A 23662-nucleotide genomic window follows, 5' to 3' on the forward strand; every position below is an offset into this window, starting at 1 on the left:
ATAATAATAATAATTATCCTCAAGAGCAAGATGCTGGAACGGCTTCCGGCGATGTGACGGATATACCAGCCGATTATGCCTGTGGTGATCGTTCATGTAAATTATACAATGCGTACTCAGATACCGCATCATAACTGACCTATAAGCTTATTTCTATTGTATAGAGATAAGAAAGCGAAAACAAATCAATGTCATCTAAAAACCTATGGGCTCATCAGGTATGATAAATGGTGCTTGGGGTCATGTCTTTTGCGTTGAGGAGCACAGATTTGCAAGTGTATGTAACAAGAACTCTTAGAAGGGATGTTGATGCAGAGAAAGCTAATCGTTACGTGAATTCTTTTTGTTCCAGACCGCAGAGGGTGATCCAAATAGCGCAAAAGGTTTCCCCGTGTGTCGCAAACTTCATTTCAAAACCCAGTATATTACAGTATGAATATATATCTCCTAACCATGGAGACAGGAATTATCAAAACCAACTAAGTTGCTATGTTCCTGCTATAGTGCATGATCTCAACGAAAATAAAAAACGTTTGGTTTCTTTGATAATTTCTTGCAGAGAGTGTAGCTGGAAGCAGGCTTGAAGTCAATATGGTCAAACAAGCGTGAAACCATTGTCATCATGACTTGATACGCTCATACTTATGTAGGATGCTACACATTTCTCGCAGCTCTTCATTCTTTGTGTTGGAATAACTGACCGATCCCTCCAGATATGGTAGTGCGCGCATGAAGGCACGACTGAATGACCGACTAACAATGCAAAGGACAACTTTCGCAAAGATACTTTTCAAGTTTCATATACACACAAATACAATTTATTTGCAAAGGGAAAACGTATTTAAACAGGTATTTACTGGAGCTCCTTGTCGTAGTACTCGCTGAGCTGTTCCTCTGCATGCTTCTTGGCCTTGACCTTGTCAAGGTAGTCCAAACCCTTGGTTTCGATCAACTTGTCAACGAGACCACCAGCCAAGCCAGCGAGGAGCTGCTTAGCTTGGGCATGGTCAACGGGCTTGCCGTTCTTTTCGCAGTGTTCATTGTAGGCCTTTGCGGCTTCGTAGGCAGCAGCACCGGCAATCAATTCGTGAGTGAAGGAGCCTTCGTGTTCACCGGAGTGCACCTTGGAGTGTTGTTCACCAAAGAAATCGAAGAGACCCCTGCAGGTGTTCAAGTCAGCAAGGTGGAAAGTTTTGCGTCCTAGAGGCGCACTACTTACATGTTTGATAGTAATAAGAGATGTGTGAAGAAAAGCCCACGGCACCTCAAGGCCACCTTTTATATTTTTACACCGGAGAGTCTACGCGTCTCATTCGGGCTTCACATGACGAAATAGTCTAACAAATGTCTTATTTGCGTCTGCGGAATCTGCTGCATTTGACTCCCTCTCTTGGCAGCACCTTGCACTTTTGTCCTACAATGACTTTAAAATTCGATATTTTTGGAAAATTGTCTGCTCCTTTTCCCGACGCGCTTGCCCTTGAAAGATAAATATCTCCAAATCATTGCAATCTGTAACAGTAAAAAGCGAACGTAGCAGAAAAGGACCACTGAAGCATCCGTAAAACCGGCAAATGAATCGGGTCGAAGCAGCAATGTGCTAAAATGATGAAAAGCACATACACCGGACCAACCACTGAAAACGGAAAGATAGAAGCCTAGCAGGACCGAATATCCGAAACCATCGTAGTCTTAAGCTTTGCATGCGGCGTCAACCAATGACGTCTGTGTCAAATCGCAGCTATCGCTTTTCAGGGCGATCAGCGTGTGCTGGCGCCGATAAAATCCAGACCCATTGGCTGTGCCTTTCCCAACCTTATGCATTTAACGTGAGACAAACGCGTTTCAGACTGGCACTTTAGCTCTTGGCGGAAATTACCACGTACTGAGCCTATGTCATTTACCAACGATCCCGCAATAAAGAGGGGGGAAGCATTCGCTTTTTGTGGCATGGTCTCCTGGCTAAGGCACAAACTTCTACATCTTCAATGGCTGAAACTGTGGCTGTTATGTTGATCCTAAAATCAGAACTGACATCTTTGGCATTCTCCCAAAGGCCTCCCCGGAAACTTGGGAAAGAATACTTCGTACCTTTCTGCTAAAAAGCTTGTCAGTTGCTACGAATCAGCGCAGACAAGTTATCAACTGCATGATAGCTTGCTTCGGTTTTGAGAACTGATATTTAGCCGTGCGGCGCGCTATGTAATACGATCTTAAGCTAGTCCAGCCACATTTTCCTGGTGCACTCCAAGTCAGAATGTATGCATTCTCAAATGAGTTGCATCTTGACACAGTATCGGCTTCCAAAATACCTCGGAAATTGCAGATTAAACTATGATCACATCTTTCATACGGCTGCTATCGCCATAATATTGCTCAAAAGATCTACTAATATGTCATGTATAATCCCGATGTCCAGTTTGGCCAGTGCTATGTATTGTCGCCAGCTAAACCTTTTTCAGACAAGTGTATAGCACATTTCCCAGGTCTGCCGTTGAACTGGGGCCATCTCAAGTTTGACCCGTAGTACCAACTGGTTAAGTATATTCCGCTTGCACTTGTCCTACTTGGCAGACATATTCTGAGTAGGAATAGACTTTGACTGGAATAAAGGTTACTTACAGAAAACTCCGAACCTAGAGTGATCTGCATTGGCCTGGGAAACCGGCCGTCGCACGTATCAGTGTTCTGGTCCAGTAAGCGCTACGCTGTAAACATCGCACTGTGCCTTAGCGCTGTATTTCCTGCAGAGATGGACATCAGTTGATCAATACGGCAATTGGTTGAGCACATGTTAACTTCGGAGATTCTATTCAATAAAAGACAGTAGCGCGCGCGCTGACAGAATATCTCAGGCACCGTTGCGCAAGGTCGGTGGTCTCGCCCAGAGTGGCTAATAAAATGGTTATAGATATTGTTTTCGATTGGGCTGCATGGAAATCAAGTGAGCAAAGCAATTCAGAATTGTGAAACGTGGATGCAAGTATACACAATACCAGAAGTTCATTTGGTCCGGTGAAAATGAATGTGGTTTGGCAATATGAAGTTGAGCCCCACCGTGAATATGGGCCGGTCAAACTCGACTTGGCTGGCAAAGCGAAAGACCAAAGGAGAATGAGTTACCCAGCAAAAATGGATCACCAGCTGAAAGTGGGCCACTATAATGAAAATGAGTCTTATCGGCAAATACAGTTCCGTCAATGTAGTTCAGTTCAACGTCATTTTATTTGACGCCGTGGGTAACCACATATATTTGAAGGCCTCTTTCATAAGCCAAGCAGCGATCCTAAAGATGTGAGAGAATGTTGCGTCCATTTGTAATAATCTTCTTTAGTGATCTTTCGAGGCATTCATGAAGTACTTGTAAGGTATCTGCAATTTATCTGAGACTCATCAGTTTAGACAATGAGACGTAGACTCGGTCAAAATTATTATGTATCGGTCATAGAGAACCATCGAAGAAAAATGGAAAGGAAACAAAAAAATGTTCAGCAATAAGATAAAGGAATACGCACTTTGTAGTAACACTTACAAACAGCGGGCGTCAGGCCCTGTCCACTTGACTCGTGGATCCCTTTTTGCTTTTTGGAGCGTAGCCGTTCATATTGCCTTAGCGCAAGAGCTCTGGAGGATTCAGGTCTTTCTTACGGTGCTTCTTTAGTTTGTTCTGCAGCAGTCCGTCGTGGAGACCGGGATGAGCTCACCGTTGCCTCTCTTTCACTCTGACATAGCGAAGAACGAGATGGTTCAAGCGTAACCTCGCTTTCTCCGCATGGCCTTTGACGTCTCGATGGCCAGATAAACCAGCGCGTATGCTGCTGCTGGAATAGTAGCAAATATCCTGCAATAGATGCCAGGTTATTTGCAGCGTTACCATCACGAGGAATACATGATCGCAAGACCGAAAACTAGCAATGCCGAGCACTTTCTCAAGACCGTCCTCCAGTCGAGCCGTATCTTGTACAGCTATCACAGAAGGTCACTGCAGAAAATCAAATCGTTGCTTCTGGCTTTGCTTGCTGCAATAATAGCACATTCTTGAGGAGAGATGCTCATCGACTCTTGTAGGTATATCGGCTTCTTTGGTATCACGCCCACGGCTACGTTGCTGAGTCTTCCGGTACAGAGCATTGGTAAGCTTATCATTCATCAGTGCAACAGCACCTTTTCTCGATTTTCTGCTCATTGCATCCAGGCCGAAGCCATATACAGAGGACGGTCGATACGCTGAATAATTCGTTCGGGATGTATTTGTTGACTCATAGCAAAGATGCTGTTGGCTTGATTAATGATAAAATTGCAAACCTTGTCAAGACACGACCTTTGCGATATGGCATTGTCCCACGTCCAGCGGCATACGACTCGGCTGGAGTAGAAGTTCCATAAACTAAGGCCATTGTCGTTTGCCTTGGGCTGGCGTAGGTACACCTGATATTTGGCGTAAGCGCTGCCGGCTGTTCCTTCTTTTAGAGTAGACTCGATATCATCAATGTTGGCGGCCTTGCGAGCTTCAAGCTAGTCACCGGTGGGGATAACTCTGCCATGTAGATATCCGCACTTGGTTTAATGAGTTGTGAAGCTTCTATTACTATGTCTGATGGTTGGAATACACTTAGGATGGGACACATTTCGCCGAAATCCAGATCGACTACGCCATCGTAATGCCGCAAATAATCGAAATGATCCCCGTGTGAAATCTTTTCCGGCATATCCTTCAAGATTTCTCTGATAGTGCGCCTCAGCTCCATAAGGCACTTGCACATGGTGTTTGAGAAGCGAGATCTCAGCTAGTCATTGTATATGCAGTACGGAAGTATGCCATCAGTAGGAAAATATGACGGCTAGTGACATGAAGCTTCAACTTCAATTGTCTCTACGATAAAATATTAAGATGTGCTTATCCCAAAACTTTTATGTTCCTTCATGTTTCTCGGCGTGCACCCTGTCTATTTTTTCTTTTCGCTGAATCATTGGGAGGGTTGTTCAAGAAAAAAAAAAGACAAGGCAACGGTGCCAGGATGCGCCAAGTCTACGGACAGCGTAACAGTTACAGTGCTCAGCCAGGTGAGAGCATCACAGAGTATATTTATTCTATGAGATTTACTACGGGTGCTTCGTTTTTGGAGATACGTTAATGAACGCCCTGATATTTGAAAGGCCACCACACTTACGTACTAGGAGCGCCCCTCGTAAATGTATCCTTCTTGATGAATTTGCTCTTGAAGATCCTTACACTGAAACGAAGTGTTCTTACGAATTTCGCTCGGAACCAAACATAAGCTTGCTTATGACTACGTGATGAAAGTGTATGTACGTATAGTTCTCGATATTATGTAAGTTCTGTTAAATTGATCAATTCCATCAGACACAGCCGAGAATGAGAAGGGCGGATTGAAAGAAAAAACTCTTAAATACCAGCATGTTTACCAACTTGTCTACAAAAAATGGTGAAAACACTGCATTTCATCGGCTATTGAGAACCGGAGATATCAATGAGTAGGCGTGTACGGTACCTTCGCGAGCGTCAGTCCGAATACACCGGAGTTCGAGAATGGAGGTTTATGAAGGCCAAGCAAGTTTATTTTACAGATTAGTGGAGCGAGCGAAGTGAACAGAAGCGCTTGTGAAGTAAAAATGGCACACTACGACGAAAGTTCTTTAGACGATTCTTACAATGCCATTAAAGAGATGCTCAAGGAAGATGCGGAAGCAGTTTGTATGGAATGATATCTCAGGAAAAATTATAGATCGCAGCTTGCTCACAAAATTGTTCAAGATTTGTCAGGTTGCGGCGAATCAGTGCTTGAGCTGTTCAGACAAGCAGTTCGTCACATCGTCTCGGCTAGCGACAAAGATTCCATAGGTCAAAAACGCTCGATAGACATAATAAGCGAAGCAGATGCATTACATGACTTTGCTCAAGAATCTCTTTTGCTATACCGGTACAAAGATGTGCCTCCTTGTTGGCGTTTGCTAGTCATGGATGCATGCCTGCTGAAAGCAGCCTCTCTTCTGGATTGTTTGCGACAAAGCACAGATATTTTCCAGACTCAACGGATGGCGCGGGAGATTATCAAAGTTATTGACACAGCAATGATTGTTAGTGGCTCCCCGGGTCAACGGCGACGGGAAGTCTCTCATAAAGTCGTTGATCTTTTACAAGATTGGCTATCTGCTGACAGGCAGCTACTACAGCAATTTGACAAGTTTGATAACATTAAAAGACAGAAGGTCGTCAAAGTTAATTCCGCGAAGCGCGTATGGCTCTTGAACAACGCTCCGGATTTTTTATGGTTTGTGAACTACATTCAGTCACCCAGACCGGCACCCTTCATCGTACCAAGCGGATCGATCGATCATTGGCCGGCACGTTCTTCTCGACCATGGAGTTCCATGGCGTATCTTGTATCTGTCGCTGGAGATAGGATAGTACCCGTGGAGATTGGGAGCCAATATACTGATGCAAATTGGCAGCAAAAATTAATGCGGTTTGAAGATTTCATACGCAACCATATTTTACATCAAGCACCAAATGGACCAGCGTACCTTGCTCAACACGATTTATTTCATCAAATTCCAAGATTGGCAGATGACATCAATGTGCCGGATTATTGCTATGCTTCGCCTCCCATAACGGATCTTTATGAACGACCACCGACGCCCGACGTAATCCGGAATGCTTGGTTTGGACCAGGTGGTACGATATCACCATTGCATCATGATCCTTACCACAATTTTCTGGCTCAAGTCGTGGGCTCCAAATATATTCGTTTGTATGCTCCCGAGCAAAGCAAATATCTATATCCATTGGATGGCATCTTGTCAAATACAAGCCAGGTATTATTACAATGAATGGAAAAGTCCCAAACTCTAATGTGATAATCGCCAGGTTGATGTCGAAAATATTGATAAAGAGCGATTTCCATTAGCAGATAAGGCAGAGTATATCGAATGTGTACTCAAAGCAGGAGAGATGCTCTATATCCCCGTAAGTGGCCATGCTGACTGTATCGTAAGACGGTCCCATTGATGCTTTTGGACCGTAGCCGAAATGGTGGCATTACGTGCGATCGCTGGAAACGAGCTTCAGCGTCAGCTTTTGGTTTTAATGAACTTGCGAGTATATGGGAATAAGTGTAAAGAGAACAAAGCAAAGATTAATTGGTATGTTTAGAATATTGGTCAATTTTTAGTTTGAATCGAATAATTCTTATAAATCGTCTTGCAGGCCGAACTTTTTACGATCAGTGGCGCGCGATCGAGGCAGAGGAGGACTGTCTTCATCGGTTTGGATGCTCTTTAGAAGGTCTTCAGCCATGACAGCGACGGACTCACTGCGATGCAAACGACGTTCGCGGCCAGCAGAACGGTCACCTCTTCTTTTACTATTCGTGTCCAGATCTCCTGCACGTAATCGATCTAATAGATTATCCATGATATTCTTATCTTCTTCTGTTGGTGATGACGCTTCGGAGGCTATTGTTGATTAAAATATAGTCAGTAAATCAATTGAATCCATATTTGCATTCGAAAACTCACGATCGCTGGTATCGACACCGCGATTTCTCTGTGCCTTAATCCGTTCTCTGCGTTCTTCCTCCATTTTTCTTGCTTTTTCCATTTGCTCCAGTTTCTTTCGTGCAGTCTTGTTGTCATTCATAGCACGCTAAGTTTTGATAGTAAGGTCGTATATAATAGTTTTGATATGTTTGTCCTGGAGAACATACCTCCCAGCTGGATGTGAAAGTTTTGAATATGCCAAAGAATTCGTCCGGTTTCATTTCAGCAGGGTTTTCTCCGTAAAAGGAAACCGCATCTTTGTATGCAACGTCCATGGAAGTGTATCGAACTTCCAATTCTTCAAACTTCTCCAGTGCCTTTTCTCTGAATTCGTACATTGTCTTGGAATAGTTGTCGCCTTCTGGTGCCTCATAATCTTCTCCATAATGTGAGTCCAGTTCCTGGATCAATTTCTGCAAGCCACTGCGAAGTTCATTATAATCTTTCACCATATCCTGCAACGTGACTGGATGCAAAGATGCAAACAAAAGGTATCCAGACATCAGAAATTCGGAATATAAGGATAGTATTCATTGTCATACCTCGACAAGCTTGGCCGGTTTCTCTGAGGTCATTGAGGAAATTGTGTATGCGTGGAATTTTGGATTCCACAGTATCCACCAAGAAATGCAGAAGCGTCGTGCTACCTTCAGTTCCCTTTGTATCCACCAGCTACAAAAAAATAAACTTTTAATACCGTAAGGCAATAACAAACCAATATAGCAAAATATTCATACTTTGTTGATACTGGCGATCTTGATACCAAAAGCTCCGCCCTGGAATGTTTTACCGTTCATGAAATTACCCATAACCAGTATAAGCTTTAAACAAATAGACATCATGAGTAGTTTTATTTTTGTACCTATCCACATATAGTACATTTACCTTCAGCAGTTCCTTGAAAGATTTAGACTCTTTAACTGCAATTGAAGCTTCCAAGACTGAATTCATGTTCTAAAAGAGGTTAATTTTGACAGCATTCCAGAATACATGATTATAACCTGCTTACTCTGCTCAATTGCTGGTGCTTCTCCCAGAAGGTGGCTCGATAAAGCATGTTGTCGATACGTTCCTTGTAACGATCAATCCTCATGACCTTCAACAGACAAATGTTAGCAACCTGGAAGCAATATCCCTATCCAGGAAGTATGAGTATAATACTTCGTAACAGAAAGCATCGGGTTTTGATAATTGTTCTAATTCCTCTTCTGAAGCACCGCTGACAAAAACAGATAGCTTGCCCATCTCTTCTGGAGTGGGGGCATAGCTTTGCAAGTTCCTTAACAAATTCTCCGTACAAAGTTTATCGTCCACTGCCAAAATCCTTCTTTTAACTTCAGCGAATGATATATGCTTGAGTTTAGCAAGGATGGCGATATCTAATCCATGCAAAGAATGTTAGGTATCGACAGCACATTTTACATATCAAGCATTAAACACTTACTGATACTATAGGCTTTTTTGGAGTCGATGATGCAGATTTCTTGTTTTTTCTCGACCCCCTTTTTCCGTTTTGGCTCGATAATTTTCTGCGCGAAAATCTCTTGAATAGATGCGAATACGCCCAAGTTTTGTAATTCATCCTCCAGCGCATCTTCATCCACATCAGAGGTCACCCACACGGTCTTATTAAGTGCCATATTATGCAATTTTGTCCATTGGAGCGCACGCGTCTTTACATCGGGTTGATATCGCATCACCTTCCTTATCGGTCCCTGCGGCACTGGAGGTGGTACTGGCGCAGAATGTCCCAGCGAAGATGGAGGAGGAGGTGGGGGTGGAGGAGGTGGAGCAACAGCAGCACCAGCAGCACCATCATCATTACATCCAGCAACTACCACAATACCTCCAGATGGAGGAGGAGGTGGAGGAGGTGGAGGAGGTGGAGGAGGTGGTGAAGGTATTGATGACACTTTCTGCTTAAGATCCTTTCCTGTACCTGCAGTCCCAGTATTGACTGCCGTTGTAGACAGCGGTGGCGGAGGAGGTGGTGGTGGTGGAGGAGGAAGCATTTCACCTACATCTCCTGATACTATGCTCAAGGTATTTGAAGGTAGAGCGATCGCAGTTGCTGGCGATGGTTGTCCTGAGGAAGCTGAAGATGAAAATGGCGGTGGAGGAGGTGGTGATGGAGGAGGAGCTGCAGCGATGGTTGTAGCATGATCCAAATTATCTGACGACTTTGCTATAACTGATTCCTTTGAAGCGTTTTCCTGAACAATAATGTCTGGCGAAGACCCTTCCCGATCCTCTGTTTGTCGTCCATCTTTCTGCTTTGATTTTGCGAGTTTCATTGATATCTCCTTTGCTAGTTCGTTGACAGAGGTCGGTTCATGTTCTTCTTCAGTTGTTGCTGTCAGTATCGGCACCGTATCGGATGATACGATGGCGTCGACGATCTGATTGTCTGTTGAAGATTGGTCCGAAGGCTTGCCTTCATCCGAAGTCATTGATGTTCCTCGTGCACCGCGTCTGGTGGATCCAATCAGAGGCATTGTTCCAGGTATAACAAAACCAGATGGTACACTAGATCCAAGCTGATCCGTGAGACTCGACTTGAAGGCATCCGATAATCCTTGCGCCTTTGGTAGCTACCAGTAGCAAAATTTCCATTAACGTCTACGAATCGAATCCTCACAATTGCAATGCATACCGATTGTAGTTCACTTTGAACATCGGAATCTGATGGTCTGCCTTCAAGTATTGCTTGGGCTCTAAGGCGGTCAAGTACGTTCGTCACGTCTTCTCTCGATAATCTCCTGTCCGAACGGCTTGCTACGCTATTGTTTGCATTGGCTGCAGCTGCTACCTGGTACATTTGCTTCAACTGTGCATCCATTGCAGCCAAATTGGCTTTATATTCTTCTTGAACGTCCTTAAGTTTCGCCTGTAAAGTTTTTATAGTATGCCGGGACATTCGTAGCAAATCTTCCAAAGAATTTGTCTTTTCACGTAACTGACCCACAAGTCCATCTGAAATAGAGTTCTAGTTGGTGTCTCGAGGCAGATGATATGTACTAACCTCCTTTTAGATTAATCTCCATTTCTAGTTCTTGTTTCTCCCGTATAGCCTTTTCATATGCTTCTTTGGCTTCCTTTGCTTCTGCAATGGCAGCAGCCAATTGATCTTGCTCAGCAAACTTATCAATAAGACTCGCTACCGACAAGCCAAAACCTCCCGAGAAGTCTTCAGGTGACAGGCCTTTACGGTCGAGTACTATCTGGGTCACCAAATTATCCAAAAGCTGGTAGTAGCGCACCCTGTATAGAATTGATTAGATTAGACTTTTTATACGAAAAATGACAGGTCTTCTTACTGTGTTCCTTCTTCATCACGAATGAGCAATAAGTGCTGCAGTGCACTGAGCAGAAAGTCATAGCCTCGAGTACCCTCTACCCGGGTGAGGATCGATTCAAAAACGTCTCGAGGATCATTCATATCGCTGAGGATTTTTTCATTGTATATTTCAAGCATTTCTTCGTAATCATTGTCACTCATTTGCTTGTAAATAGAGATGTGTCGCCGCAAGTGCTCGTTATTGAATTCCATCATCTTATCCATGATGACTTGCAGTCCACTGGCATTCATCTGGTTTCGAAGGTGCACTCTGATCTCTAGATCCTCGACGACGCTGATAATGGAGTTTACAAGCATCATATTGGACAGCTTGATGTTATAGTTTGAGCAAACACTGCCAACATTGTCTTAAAGCCTTTTCACCTACCGCGTAGTCGCTTAGATGATTGTCCGTCCCTAGTTTCCGTACATCTTCACTAGCTCCAACTAGACTTCCCATACGACCCCGACCGTCCAACGTCACGTCAAGTAGCTTGAGCCATGCATCGAATCGAGCATATTCACGACGATGATCTTTGAGTTTCTCCATGGCTTTCAATACTAACTCTTGGCCTTTCGGCAAATCGACATGGCACAAAAATGCAAGGATTTCACAAACAAGCTTGCGCGTTTGTATGGGTGGCGATACAAGCGATAAAACGACATGATATACACATTGTGGATTTGAAACAACTTCACGTGCACCCCACTAGATGAAACCGAGGAATGGTTGCTATTGCTAAATCATGACCTCGGGCTCTCCGCGAGTACTTACCCTGTTATTGATTAGAGACTTGAAGCACTTTAGAATTTCTGCCTCCATTTGTAAGTCCTCTTCCGTCCTATCGGGCGTTGAATATTAGAAGAATGCGAGAAAAATACAACCGCAGGTTCAATTTACTTACTTTGTATCATGCTTATTTAGCATTCCAACCACATTGGTGATGACTTGTAAACCGCGTGCCTCGATAAATTGTCGCACCCAGCTATCAAGGTTCGCTTAGCATATCATGGATTCGCTGAACCGCGGGCGCATTGTACCTTAGTGGCATTGTTCGGAGGCTGACAGCCAAATGTGCAACCAATCGAGGGGTAACGCCACGCATATCAGGTTCTAAAAATTGTTTGATGTAAAATTCTGGCGTGCTTCTATCCGGCTCTCGGATGTCGCTGCTGCTCTTTTTAACCGATGCTGGCGGCCCGGTAGAATCTGCCTGCATATCTTGGGAGACCATCAACCATTTCTTTTCTACGGGAAATGAAAGCATAGCAGTTCTCGCATTCTGGTCATGGATTCCACGTCGAGTCTACGGTAACGTTTAGGCATATTCCTGATTAACTATACACAATTGTTTAAATAGGGAGAAGGAAAAGTATCTGCGTACCAGCATCTTTTCAAACAAATCTTCGACTTGCCGTTCGCTCATGCCATTAAATTTGTTGCTATTATCATGCGCACTAAAGGATTTTGAAGACTGCGAGCTAGTCACTGAGCAAATATCTCCTGTAGATATCTGAGATACTCCTATTTGATATAAACACGTTTTCTGCATTGTGTACCTTGGTAATAATCATCGAGAGTGTAAGATGGTGCGGCGCTGGCAGACAGACTATTATGCGCAGATGTGGAGTCCCATGGTCGATGGCTCGTGGGCGTTGGAGGCCCATCAGCGCCAACTCCTGGTCCGCGACGCTGCTTCGGCTTGCCCTTGATCCCAAACATTGACCTGCCACTCTGAAACGGAGGTGATTCACGAACAACAGGAGTATGATCCTTTATTTTCCGGCCGAAGCTTTTTCAATAGCTGTTATTCCCGCATTTGGTGCAATTTTTGGCCGACATTTGAAATAGATTTACTCAGGACTAGCTTTATTTGCATCGTCCTCCATGCTGCAGGAGCGGGCACCAGTCACTGTTTCGGGTGAAGAAGAAAAAACATGCGCCCAAAGGGATGGCATTTGGGGAGGGGTGGTACCGATTTGCGCAGGGGAATCATTACAATCATAAGCAAAAGAGAACAGTAGAAAAGATCTATCGATATCAGAGACATGATGAAAGGAACCTCGACTTGATAACCGAGAGAGAGAGCAAAGGACTGCACATCGCATCAGAGCCGATGATGAAAGAAGACCTCGACTTGATAGGCCAAAGAGAACAAAATGCAGACATTCATAGACGCCAGAAACGAGGTTAAAGCAAGGCGCGACTTGATGCAAAAGAAAGCAATGGAGAGATGTTCATATGCATGCTTTATCCTACCATCAGTAGTCAGTCCATATATTAAAATGGGCAGTATTCCAGCTTACCTTCTTGACTGTCTTCATTGATTTCTGTGAGAGAAAGAGAAAGAGAGAGAAAAGGAGCAGCGGTCTTGCTATTATATACCCATGGCAATAAAAATTTTGCGCGTTTATCGCCACGACGCTGTTATCAGAAACAATGGCCCAAACGGCTATATGCTCAGCTACTCGACAACATTTCAGAATGTCTGCGTGTAAAACAGTTTCATAGTATGGAATCTTTTGACAATCAATTTCAATCATGTAGAACCCGTATTTAATCGATAGATCCCCACGAATCGATCGTTTTATCAGGTACACAAAGGTATATCTTCGAGATCAATGGAAACCGAATTCAGATGGAATACCGAAATGTGGAAGCGAAATCAAATATGGATTTGGGCTTCACATCACAAGATTAATGATGGCCGTAATATACAGGCTCATTCCATTGCCCGAAATTCATATCATTATCCGGAACCACGTCTTGGTGCAATGAAAAGGACCGAGTCTGGGAGTAAATTATTGATCCGTCAATCCATATCGTAGAATTCAATGTAGTATCTAAAACAGCTATTGGATGCTCCTTGCGTCATGTAAAGACACCAATAATCATGAAATACAGATACCTGGTCCATAAGAGTAAATTTCCTCTTCATGCGGACCGTGGTGGAGCTCTCCTTGCGTCAGTTGCTGAATATCCAAAAACTTTCAAGTCCCAATCCTCAGATTAATGCCTGTTCTATCTCCCAAACTCCAAGATTGAACATTAATTTTGCAGGTAATACCGCTTATGCGCACTTCCATCCAGCGCGCGGAAAAGATGTCTAAATGAATTAATTATGGTTCTCTACCAAAAAACCGGCACTTCACCCACTCTCCAACAGCCTCCAGAAAAAGGTGTCTTCACACCGAATTTTTCGAATTTGAGGGCTCTAGGGGTCAATGACAGAGTAGTGAAGCTTTCCACACGTGAATTTTAGCGCTCAAAGAGGAAGGTTACACATATTATTTTTTTAACCGAGACGAGAGTTATTTGGTGACACTTAGAGAGTGGGAAGGAGAGAGAAGAATGTTTATAACTGAGTTTTTCTAGACGGCAGCTCGCGAAGCAGCTGTCTATACGCCAGACACGAACATTTTGGATGATCATGGTCGGCTGCAAGGAACGGAGATCGCATAGAGCTTTTCAAGGCGTTTGCAACGGATAATGCAAACGAATCTTTGTCAAAAATGTTAAAAAAGGAACTGGAGCGCAATATCTTACTGAAGGTGTGAAAAAATATGGTATCAGGACTGATCGGAGGAGATGCGTGCCGCATCAGACATTGCGCACATGGCTGATTTGGTCACAGAAATCGCTAACGGCGTCAGCATTGATTTCCGCAAAAATATCGTTTACAATTTCAAAGATCGTTATCGTGATTACCTTCAGCTGCGTCTCAAGAAAAGGCTCACGTTCCGCTTCGTTGGCCGGCACCGAGGGATGAATTTGTTCAAGATATCGTCGACTCTGTTCATGACAGAATTCGGCGTGCAGATACACCTCGGATGGCTGCCGCTGTTTCCTCAAACCCAAGGCAAAGGTTCCATTATATCCGCACCGGCAGAGCTCGCGACCAAGTCGACAGATTTTATAACGGACATGGTGTGACGCTATAAGAACTCCATAGAAACCTTTGATGGTGCCAAGTGCAGACTAGAACTTGAAAATAAGGCTACAGTGCCAAATGGATGGTCGAGGAACAGAACCAAACTTGTCGCTGCCTTGTTTCAAAGGATCTGGGGAATGTCGCTGGAGCCTGGTGAAATTGGCGACGATCAAGAAGATCAAGCAGGCGAACCAGGAGAGCCAGAAGAACAAGAGGAACGAGGCAAGGGCCGAGAGACGTGCTTGAAGACCTGCAAGAAAACATTCGATGACAGATTGATAATTTGTCGAACAGGAACGCAACGTCGATGCCGACGGTGCGCGTGATGTCAACCTGTTCGAATGTCTCGGTCTCCCAGATCCAGCCATAACTGGAAGGCAGAATGGGCGGATGAAGACGACGATGACGAAGACGATGACGATACGCTCCATAGGATCCATGGCGGCAAACTCTCCAAAGCGAAAGGGGCGAAAATGATTCCGCTCTTGATTTATTTCCTGCAAAGGCGCGAAGAAGGTGGTCAGTCGTTTGTCTTGTGTCCTCTTGAAGCATGCCATGAGTCGCTCTACTCTTCAATGTTTCGTTTGTACAGGATCTCCTCAACAATATTGGTAACTTGGCTCGCCCGATAATCCAGAACCTAGAACAGGAAGAGCAGACTGCTCAAAGTGTACGGCGAGTACATGAATTGAGGAGAAGTATGTAATATCTATTAAACACGCAACTAATGGTTAATTATTAACCCTCGTAACTGTAGAAAGAGAAGACTATAATCAAGCCTGTACAGTACTTAAGCGCTTGAACAATAAGGCTGATCCTTTTGGCATCCTCTTCGACATACGGCGACAGGCTACCATCCAACGAGATGGAAATGTGGAGATACGAGACAGAGGCTATATGCGTTGGTTATGCCAAACAATACTAGGTACAGGTAATGAAAGGAAGCTCCGTTTTACGAGACGCCGTATTTTCCGCACTGATGGCATACGTCTGTACTGCATATACAATGACTGGCTGAGATCTTGCTTCTCGAAGACGACGTGCAAGTACCTTACGGAGCTGAGGCGCACTATCAGAGAACCTTGTAAGGATATATGGGAAAGGAATTCGCCCGAAAAGCAGTTCGATTATTTGTGGCACCACGATGGTGTAATCGGTATGGTTTCGGCAAAGTCTGCCGTCGCAGGCATACCAACCAACAGCCCTGGAATTGAAGCTTCACAACTCATTATCAAACGCGGATATCTATATGGCAGAACTATCCCTAACCGCGACTGGCTTGAGGCACGCAAATCAGCTAACAATATTGACGATATCGAGTCTGGTTTAAGTGAAGGGTCAACGCGCAGTGCTTATGCCAAATATCAGGTGTATCTTCGGTAACCCAAGGCAGACGATAATGGCCTCCGTGTATGGAACTATTATGACAACCGGTCCGTACGCCGCCGGACATGGCACAATTCCGTATCGCAAAGGTCGTGTGTTGACGAGGCTTGCTATCTTATCATAAATCAAGCCAACAGCACCTTTGCTATGAGTCAACAAATACATCTCGAACGAATTATTCAGCGTATCGACCGCCCTTTTATCTATGGTTTCGACCTGGACGGAATGAGCAGGGAATCGAGAAAGGGAGCTCTTGCACCGATGGATCATAAGCTTGCCAATACTCTTTACCGGAAAATCGAGCAACGTAGCCGTGGCCGTGATAGCACGGAAGCCGATATAGCTAAAAGAGTTGATGAGTATCTCTACTCAAGAATGTGCTACTATTACACCAAGCAAGGTCGGGAGCAACGAGTTGATTTTCTGCAGCGAACCCCTGTGGTATCACTACCAGACACGACTCGGTTGGACGATGGTCTTGAAAAGGTGTTCCAGGTAGTTCGTTGTCCGTCTTGCAATCATTTGTTCCATCGCGATAGTAACGCTGCAGACGATCTGGCGTCTTCTATTATACGATATGAGCTACGGTTCCAGCAACGCCCGCACTGGTTTATCCAGCCATCGAGACGTCAAAGACCATCCAGAGAAATGGAACCATTCCAGTCTCCTGAACGGACGTCTTCGGGTCGAACTAGAGGAACACAAGAAAGGCCAGAATCGTCCAGAGCTCCTGCGCTAAGGCGATCCGAACGATTACGCTCCAAAAAGCAAAAAGGGATCTACGAGTCAAGTGGATAGGGCCTTGCGCCCGGTATTCAGTGAGTGTCATTCTTTTCCTATGATATGTTCTTAATGCTCACCATCCGAAACTATGCACGCAGCTTGCATGCACTTGGCAAGGAGCCAGGCATGCCTTCGTCACATTTCTAGACAGGTTTGTGAAATGCGTCAATATCAAACTCTCGCAAGACGCGACTTTATTTTTCGGAAACACAGTACGAGTGAAGGTGGAAGTCATTTCATTAGCTTCTGAACAAGTGATACCGGAGTCATGGAGTTACGTAATATAACTACCGCAGGAGTCATTTCTGTAACAAAAAACTCTTTGGTGATAGATAAGTTCAAATATCGCAAATTCTCACGGAAAATGGCACTGAATGGGAATAAGGTGAGACGCCCTTTATTGCACGAATCCAGGTATCTCTAAACAATATCTGCACTCTTGCTTCCGAGAACAACGACGACATAAGAGTGCTTAGTTGAAGAACTTTCTGTTTGGGGAATGTCCAAAGAGGATAGCACGGACCTGAGGCAGCATCTGCATCAGGATTCCCAGTGAGCAACGGTAAGAGATTCGGTGTACAGAACGTAACATACCTGTTCCTTAACAATGTTAAGACGAGCCTCAAGCGTGTTGTCAACGACGATTTTGCCTTCCAAACCAGAAAGGATGACACCACCAGCACTGAAATAACGATAAGAAGGACTGTAAAAAACGCACTAGCTTGACGAAGGATCCTTACCTAGATGCTGGCAAGTAGTCATCACTAACATTAATAGAAATATTCTCTCGCATGATTTCTTCGTATTTCTGTGCAACGCGTTCGGCAGCAAAATTGGCCATATCCACATCGGCTTCTCGGCACCGTACAGTAACATTGGCCTCCATCAAGGTAAAAGTACCTTGAAGAATTAAAGCCTCGATAAGCTCAGAGTACTTGTCTTCGTCGTTTGCAATGTCGTGAATACGATGCCTGGTTTCTTCAAAAAGGACATCCACAAGTTGCTGGCGCTCTTGAAGAACACGCAGGCGTGCCTTATTGACATGGTTTGATTGTGCGCTACCCAATTCTGAATGAGTCATACATGAAGCAGAGTGTCAAATACTCAAGAACTATCATACATCTTCTTTTGAACTTCAGCCTGCTTCATTTTACGCTCGAAGACTGCTTCAACGTTGAGAGACTCCTGACGCACAATCTTTGCCTATCAGCAGATTAATATATACGGTTATATCTGGAAAGAGAACAGTCTGCAATTGACTATTCGTACCTTCTCGATATTAAACTCTTCATCGGCCTTTGCAGAAAATAATATCAATCATATCATATAACGCGACAGCATGGAAAGCGTCAATCAGGCTTACCTTGACTTTAATTTCTCGGGCTTTCTCCAAAGCTTCTTGTTTAATGAAGGCAACCTATGTTTCGTGTGCAAAGTAATCAAAGTAATTGAGTCCAACGTTGGTTTTGACGAGCAAGGTAAATCCAGAACACGCACCATTTTTTTCATCTCGTTGAAGACTTCATCCTCATTCAAAGGTCGAACGGTCGTCATTTTCGCAAGCTTATATAAAGACTAAAAGGACGTCAATGAGTGAGCAAGACTTGATTGGATTTTGTTGACGAGAAAGCAGTACTCTTTTACTCGAAACGGGAACGCACAGCAAGGGGCGAAAAGCGTTTCGGGTTCTTGAAACGCCTATCGGCATGCGTGGACTCCGAACGCTCAGCATATTCCGGCAAGCATCTCGCAGAAACAAATCACGATTTGATAGAATAGAGTTTCAAATGATTGAAAGTATGAGCTGAGCTTTGGTTATTGGTGGTTCTATCACTCGGTTGTGGTATTTCATTTACTGGGTTGATGACAGTTCAAAAAGACAGAATACTGGGACGAGTATTTCCGAGCATCTGACAAAGATGTTTAACTTGAAAGTATAGCAATCCCAGCAAGATTTTTGAAGCCTGATTGAACCTAAGCTGACTGGCCACGTTAGCAACACCCTTGCCTTAAGTTTGGCGAATTGCTTCGGACATCATGAGACTTGCTTTATTTCGCATCGTCATTCCTAGCTAAAGGAGCTGGGTCCAAACACGGTGTCGGCGGATGAGGCAGGCAAGTGTTGGGTAACTATTACTCTCCAAAGTATATCCTTTCGTAAAAGATCACTAAACACAGAATCTATCCTTCAAGAAAAACGAAACTTGAATTCGCCTTCCAAATCAACGGGAGTTTCTTCTTTTGGTATTCGCTTCAGCATTTCGTCTCCAACTTAATGTTATACTTCCAAAATACTGCGCCAATGACGTTGCAACCATTGTGCTGAAACCTATCCTGTTCGACGTTCCAGCAGCCTATGCATCTACAACAGTCCCGATGCGTACGTATTGCATGTCATACTGAGGTATATTATCATCGAGTGCTGTCATTGATATACACATTACGAAGTAGATTGCATTCTCGTTAACAGTGGGTAATTATCGAGATCATATTTTCATTTCATTGCTGTTATAATCTTGAACATAGGCTCATTTTGATAGCCTACGTTATACACTGTCCTATTCTCAGGCCCGGATCGTTCTCGCCTACAATGCCTAATGTTGAATCAAACAAGGGACTGACTAAGTCAACGAGACGCAAGTTCTTTATTCTCAATGATTCTGTATTTATAGAGAATCTTTCTTTTGGCGGTCTTTCCTCTGTATGCATCTAATATATTCCAAGAAGACCGTTAACCAGTGACGGGTGAGCATCTGCCGAGCATCTGTCATCATCAGAGCGGGAAACCATCGTCTGGTGTATAATTGGAGCTGTCAAGATCAAAGATAGCGGCAATTAAGCTATCTGTATTACATAGCAATAAAGAGAGGATATGAATGCAGGGTAAGATCAAGAGATCCTGTCAATTTCTTACGAAACGAAGTGTTGGATACAACATTACCCTCCGCCAGGTTGGATCAGCAGTAAGAAAGGATGGTGCGTGCACTGTGACTGAAAGTCCGATTTGACTGAATGGTATTTCTGAAAAACCCTGTTAAAAAACCCAGTGGGGAAAAGTGTAGGGAAAAGACTTCCTAAGTGCGTCTGCGTTTCGAAGGAGAACTTGAAGAAGCTCTGCTACGCTTGCTCAGGTTCATGTTCCGACGTTGCCAGTACCTCTGTATCAGGCTTTCGTCATTGAAGTGCTCGAAAGGTTCCCAAGTGTCATCTTCTTCAGAATATCCTTTCCATCGTACTCGATAAAGGTAGTTGCCCTCAGTACCTTTGTTATCGATGATGGCCTGCACTTCGTAGAAGTCGTCACCACTCGCAATTGGGTCTTGGGAGATGAGCTTGATGTGCGCTGGCGGTATGTTGCGTGACAAGAGAGCGCCAGTCTCATCTGTCAGAACATAGGAATTGCCTTTGTTCTTACCGTGAACGGTGAAAGGCCCTTCATATCTTGGATCCGTCTTCGATTTACGGTTGACATTCGGGATCATGACCTTACTACTGGTTGGGAAGTCAGGAACGATGCAATTCTTATCGTTGAATTTTCCCTGCTGTGCCTGATATACGGTTTTCGCTCGTTCGCTGATAGCTGGGATCACTATCGTGTCCATTTGCTTTAAGCGTTGTTCAAGCTCGTTAGTAATGTCTTGAGTGGTACCGATATCATCCTGTGTGTAGTCTTTAAACTCATTCGGTTGTCTGGCGGACATTAGAGCGAAAGGTCGAGACTTGTGTAGCTGTGATATCTTTGAATTGATAGCAAGCTGTGCACTTGGAACGTGAAGGTCCCAGTCCTCTTTCTTTCCCTGCAAACGTTTGACTATGACAGACTTTGCCGTGTGTACCCATTTCTCTGCTACGCACGTGGATGGTAGGGTGTAACGAGCCTGTGGTCAATGCCAGAGTATTCGACTACTAGGGAAAGCCGTAATCGCAGAAGACTTGGATGACTTGTCGTGTAATGGTAAGAGCCGACTTGTCCTGAATAGCGCATAGAACACAGAAGCGCGCAAAAACATCAACCATAACTAGTAAGTAGTTGTTGCCTGAAGGTGTGGTGGTGTTAAACTCACCAAGATCAATGGCCCGGTGCTCGCCAGGTCCATTGGCAGCAATGCTGCGTAAAGGGTGATAGCCGTGTTTCCCGATGTTAAATCGTTGACAGCTGACGCATTTGGAGACAAGGTCTAAAGCTTCCTGATTGAGGTTTGCCCAGTGTATTCCGTCACTGTGGAGTGCGTTGACAATAGCGTCAGCACCGAAATGACTGTTCAAATGAGCTTTCTCAAGTAGGTTTTGTCGTTCTGATTCAGGTGGTGTGAATCACCTGAGTGCGAAGCTTTGGGCGAATTACCCTCCGCCAGCCTTTTGTCAGGGGTGAAAAGGCGAGATAAAGTATCTGGCAGTACGTTCAGGATACCAGGTCGATGGACTATAGTTAAATTATAGTCGCAAATAGTGTCTAACCAACCACCCATCATGGGGTTTGTCACTGGTTTGGTGTGCAGGTAAGTGAGCGATTTGTGATCAGTGTATAGGGTAGAATGATTACCCCAGAGGAACTGATGATACTTCTTAAGAGCAAAGACGATAGCCAACAACTCACGTTTGGTAGTAGAATATTTACGCTCTGATTTAGAACGTGCGCGTGCATGAAAACCAATGTACTTATATTGGGTGTTCGATGGATCAGTCTGACAAATAGGGATCACCACTTTATTCCGTTTTTCTTGTTCCGTTCGAATGTTCTTGTTCGAACGGAACAAGAATAAAAATTCTTCCCCAGAATATAATAAGAACAGAGTAAGTAAGAACAGAACAGAACAAGAATAATTTATTCGTTATTCCGGAGGAACAAGAATAAAAACCACTTCATTCTCTCCCATTCGGACCATTCCACTGCGGAAAATGCGGGCATTTTATTGGGATTTCATGCTGATAAAATTCGCGGTCAATTCCGCGTGTTATCCAATTCCGAATTGCAAGCACATTTATCCGCATTTCATCGTCATGAAATACTGCTTCGACATCTCACATATTGATAAAAAGAGAAACACAGAGCTATAATGACTCCCTTCTATATTCTGTCGTCTAAGGAACGCGATGTAGCACCGGTAGCGATGACAGCAATGAGGATCTGCAACAGCAACTTCTTTCAATATTCGTCTCATTGATCCAACCAGGCTGTCCTTTGTTAAGAAAGCGTACTTCCCAATAAATTATTGGTGGCTGTTTGAAAACTTTATTCATCTCTTTCAGTTTGTTTCCTGATTTCTGTTTGATCGCGCAATGTCTTCCCAAACTCGTTTAAAGAAATGTACTGTTCCGATTGCAGACTTTCGCCAGCCGGTTACATCTTCCAGAGGCCGGCAACATATCGCGCGCATAGAGAACGTGACAGACTGCGAGGATTGGAAGATGGTATAGACAACACCGTTGATAAGAAGAAAACTACTTTTATTGACATGCATGATAAAGCTGCAATCTCCAGATCCGAGAATGACAAAGCTATGATCCTCCATGGCGTTATCAATGATGATAATGTTATGGAAATAGATGTTGCCGATGGTAATGATATGATTATTTACGAACAATGAGATGTATCACATTACCTTAGCCGCTCGCGATATCTCTAGTAGTTAATGAAGTTGAAATACCAAATGCCGCCGCAGAAACGGAAGACAATGTTAGCAGCGTTGATGATCGTTGCGTGTGACATACCTGCAGCTCGAAAGGTGTCCGGTTTCTCGTCTCACAACAGCACCAAAGCTTGTCATAAATGTTCTCCATCTTTTCATGTCTTCCCTGGAACCAAGCAGCTAAATTATTCGGCTTTGATGAAACAACTTGGATTCCAAGAAGTGGCTGTGAAAATATGAAGGACGCAAAAAGATATTTGGAAGCAAAAACCGAGCAGGAACAGAAAGACCTCGTCAGGGAAACAGGCACCCGCTGGTCGGAACTGCACCGCCTGGAGTACTTTGACGTTGTCCGATGCACTGTCATCGATCCAATGCACAATCTTTTCTTGGGTACTGCGAAGCGTATGGTCGAATTATGGATCGAGCTGGGAATATTGACACCGCAAGCACTCGCTGCCATGGAGAAATCCGCCGCAGGCATCCTAATCCCACCGGATATGGATTCTTTATCCAACGGCTAAATTGCGATCGGCTTTGCTTCAATGAAAGCTGCCGAATGGAAAAGTTGGTGTCTCGTATATTCTCCATTCCTTCTCTTCAATGTCCTCCCGCGCGATCATTTTCGCAATTGGATGCTATCCGTGAATGCCTATCCATTGATCTGTAAGCCTTCGATAACATATGACGAAATTGACGACGCCCGCCATATGCTTCATGAATCCTGCCGCAATTGTGAAAGCCTATATGGCGAAGAGATCATTACGTCGAATATGCACCTTCACTGCCATCTCCACCAAACGCTTCGAGATTTCGGCCCTATATATGCATTTTGGCTTTTTCAGTTATGAACGTTACAACGGTATTCTCGGCAATTTCAACACCAACTAACGTATGACATTCGAAGTAACATATATGAAACGATTCATCGAATATGCGAGAGCAGAAGATTTCATCCGAAGCATTGCTCCTTCCCATGGAGGTCATCTAGACCACATACACGATGATCCTCTCGTTAAAGTCTCCGCTCCGCA

The 23662-nt window shown here is 44.2% G+C and overlaps 14 protein-coding genes across 14 annotated transcripts in view; 7 read left to right on the forward strand and 7 right to left on the reverse strand.

The window, feature by feature from the left end:
• Positions 1 to 853: 853 nt before the first annotated feature.
• On the reverse strand, positions 854 to 1313 carry VTP01DRAFT_946 (uncharacterized protein; the record flags this gene model as incomplete). The annotated part of the gene is made up of 2 exons (XM_069388694.1): positions 854 to 1160; positions 1291 to 1313. The coding sequence occupies 2 exons, from the start codon at positions 1311 to 1313 to the stop codon at positions 854 to 856; spliced, it is 330 nt and encodes a 109-aa protein (XP_069245366.1).
• Positions 1314 to 2458: 1145 nt separating this feature from the next.
• On the reverse strand, positions 2459 to 3007 carry VTP01DRAFT_947 (uncharacterized protein; the record flags this gene model as incomplete). Its single annotated transcript, XM_069388704.1, has 4 exons — positions 2459 to 2563; positions 2623 to 2636; positions 2724 to 2929; positions 2997 to 3007. The coding sequence occupies 4 exons, from the start codon at positions 3005 to 3007 to the stop codon at positions 2459 to 2461; spliced, it is 336 nt and encodes a 111-aa protein (XP_069245367.1).
• Positions 3008 to 3700: 693 nt separating this feature from the next.
• VTP01DRAFT_948 (uncharacterized protein) lies at positions 3701 to 4150 on the reverse strand (the record flags this gene model as incomplete). Its single annotated transcript, XM_069388710.1, has 2 exons — positions 3701 to 3966; positions 4021 to 4150. 2 exons carry the CDS (start codon positions 4148 to 4150, stop codon positions 3701 to 3703), a joined length of 396 nt encoding a protein of 131 aa, XP_069245368.1.
• Positions 4151 to 4182: 32 nt separating this feature from the next.
• Positions 4183 to 4763, reverse strand: VTP01DRAFT_949 (uncharacterized protein; the record flags this gene model as incomplete). Its single annotated transcript, XM_069388721.1, has 2 exons — positions 4183 to 4515; positions 4590 to 4763. 2 exons carry the CDS (start codon positions 4761 to 4763, stop codon positions 4183 to 4185), a joined length of 507 nt encoding a protein of 168 aa, XP_069245369.1.
• An 871-nt stretch (positions 4764 to 5634) lies between these two features.
• Positions 5635 to 7109, forward strand: VTP01DRAFT_950 (uncharacterized protein; the record flags this gene model as incomplete). The annotated part of the gene is made up of 4 exons (XM_069388733.1): positions 5635 to 5716; positions 5777 to 6837; positions 6890 to 6988; positions 7047 to 7109. The coding sequence occupies 4 exons, from the start codon at positions 5635 to 5637 to the stop codon at positions 7107 to 7109; spliced, it is 1305 nt and encodes a 434-aa protein (XP_069245370.1).
• Positions 7110 to 7210: 101 nt separating this feature from the next.
• On the reverse strand, positions 7211 to 12620 carry VTP01DRAFT_951 (uncharacterized protein; the record flags this gene model as incomplete). Its single annotated transcript, XM_069388744.1, has 18 exons — positions 7211 to 7476; positions 7540 to 7666; positions 7728 to 8026; positions 8103 to 8232; positions 8298 to 8381; positions 8446 to 8514; positions 8570 to 8656; positions 8722 to 8939; positions 9005 to 10151; positions 10214 to 10533; positions 10583 to 10821; positions 10878 to 11227; positions 11286 to 11606; positions 11673 to 11739; positions 11803 to 11883; positions 11939 to 12204; positions 12283 to 12401; positions 12458 to 12620. 18 exons carry the CDS (start codon positions 12618 to 12620, stop codon positions 7211 to 7213), a joined length of 4353 nt encoding a protein of 1450 aa, XP_069245371.1.
• Positions 12621 to 12849: 229 nt separating this feature from the next.
• VTP01DRAFT_952 (uncharacterized protein) lies at positions 12850 to 13092 on the forward strand (the record flags this gene model as incomplete). Its single annotated transcript, XM_069388755.1, has 1 exon — positions 12850 to 13092. The coding sequence occupies one exon, from the start codon at positions 12850 to 12852 to the stop codon at positions 13090 to 13092; it is 243 nt and encodes an 80-aa protein (XP_069245372.1).
• A 1421-nt stretch (positions 13093 to 14513) lies between these two features.
• Positions 14514 to 16954, forward strand: VTP01DRAFT_953 (uncharacterized protein; the record flags this gene model as incomplete). The annotated part of the gene is made up of 7 exons (XM_069388766.1): positions 14514 to 14825; positions 14895 to 15145; positions 15188 to 15359; positions 15422 to 15527; positions 15587 to 16208; positions 16305 to 16710; positions 16766 to 16954. 7 exons carry the CDS (start codon positions 14514 to 14516, stop codon positions 16952 to 16954), a joined length of 2058 nt encoding a protein of 685 aa, XP_069245373.1.
• Positions 16955 to 17470: 516 nt separating this feature from the next.
• On the reverse strand, positions 17471 to 18730 carry VTP01DRAFT_954 (uncharacterized protein; the record flags this gene model as incomplete). Its single annotated transcript, XM_069388777.1, has 8 exons — positions 17471 to 17533; positions 17593 to 17680; positions 17739 to 18056; positions 18119 to 18201; positions 18268 to 18294; positions 18362 to 18415; positions 18496 to 18573; positions 18635 to 18730. 8 exons carry the CDS (start codon positions 18728 to 18730, stop codon positions 17471 to 17473), a joined length of 807 nt encoding a protein of 268 aa, XP_069245374.1.
• Positions 18731 to 19354: 624 nt separating this feature from the next.
• VTP01DRAFT_955 (uncharacterized protein) lies at positions 19355 to 19711 on the forward strand (the record flags this gene model as incomplete). The annotated part of the gene is made up of 3 exons (XM_069388788.1): positions 19355 to 19378; positions 19450 to 19471; positions 19539 to 19711. The coding sequence occupies 3 exons, from the start codon at positions 19355 to 19357 to the stop codon at positions 19709 to 19711; spliced, it is 219 nt and encodes a 72-aa protein (XP_069245375.1).
• A 361-nt stretch (positions 19712 to 20072) lies between these two features.
• VTP01DRAFT_956 (uncharacterized protein) lies at positions 20073 to 21643 on the reverse strand (the record flags this gene model as incomplete). The annotated part of the gene is made up of 5 exons (XM_069388799.1): positions 20073 to 20809; positions 20854 to 20970; positions 21063 to 21269; positions 21344 to 21551; positions 21617 to 21643. The coding sequence occupies 5 exons, from the start codon at positions 21641 to 21643 to the stop codon at positions 20073 to 20075; spliced, it is 1296 nt and encodes a 431-aa protein (XP_069245376.1).
• Positions 21644 to 22304: 661 nt separating this feature from the next.
• Positions 22305 to 22586, forward strand: VTP01DRAFT_957 (uncharacterized protein; the record flags this gene model as incomplete). Its single annotated transcript, XM_069388810.1, has 2 exons — positions 22305 to 22410; positions 22468 to 22586. 2 exons carry the CDS (start codon positions 22305 to 22307, stop codon positions 22584 to 22586), a joined length of 225 nt encoding a protein of 74 aa, XP_069245377.1.
• Positions 22587 to 22768: 182 nt separating this feature from the next.
• Positions 22769 to 23152, forward strand: VTP01DRAFT_958 (uncharacterized protein; the record flags this gene model as incomplete). The annotated part of the gene is made up of 1 exon (XM_069388821.1): positions 22769 to 23152. One exon carries the CDS (start codon positions 22769 to 22771, stop codon positions 23150 to 23152), a length of 384 nt encoding a protein of 127 aa, XP_069245378.1.
• Positions 23153 to 23522: 370 nt separating this feature from the next.
• VTP01DRAFT_959 (uncharacterized protein) overlaps positions 23523 to 23662 on the forward strand; it is a gene marked incomplete at both ends in the record, with an annotated part of 831 nt that continues 691 nt past the window's right edge. Inside the window, one exon of the mRNA XM_069388832.1 lies at positions 23523 to 23610. Within this exon, the coding sequence (XP_069245379.1) occupies positions 23523 to 23610 (88 nt within the window). The remainder of the gene's footprint in view (positions 23611 to 23662) is intronic.

This window comes from Rhizomucor pusillus, assembly GCF_041956525.1.
Source record: "Rhizomucor pusillus strain CBS 183.67 unplaced genomic scaffold VTP01scaffold_1, whole genome shotgun sequence".
NCBI lineage: Eukaryota > Fungi > Mucoromycota > Mucoromycetes > Mucorales > Lichtheimiaceae > Rhizomucor > Rhizomucor pusillus.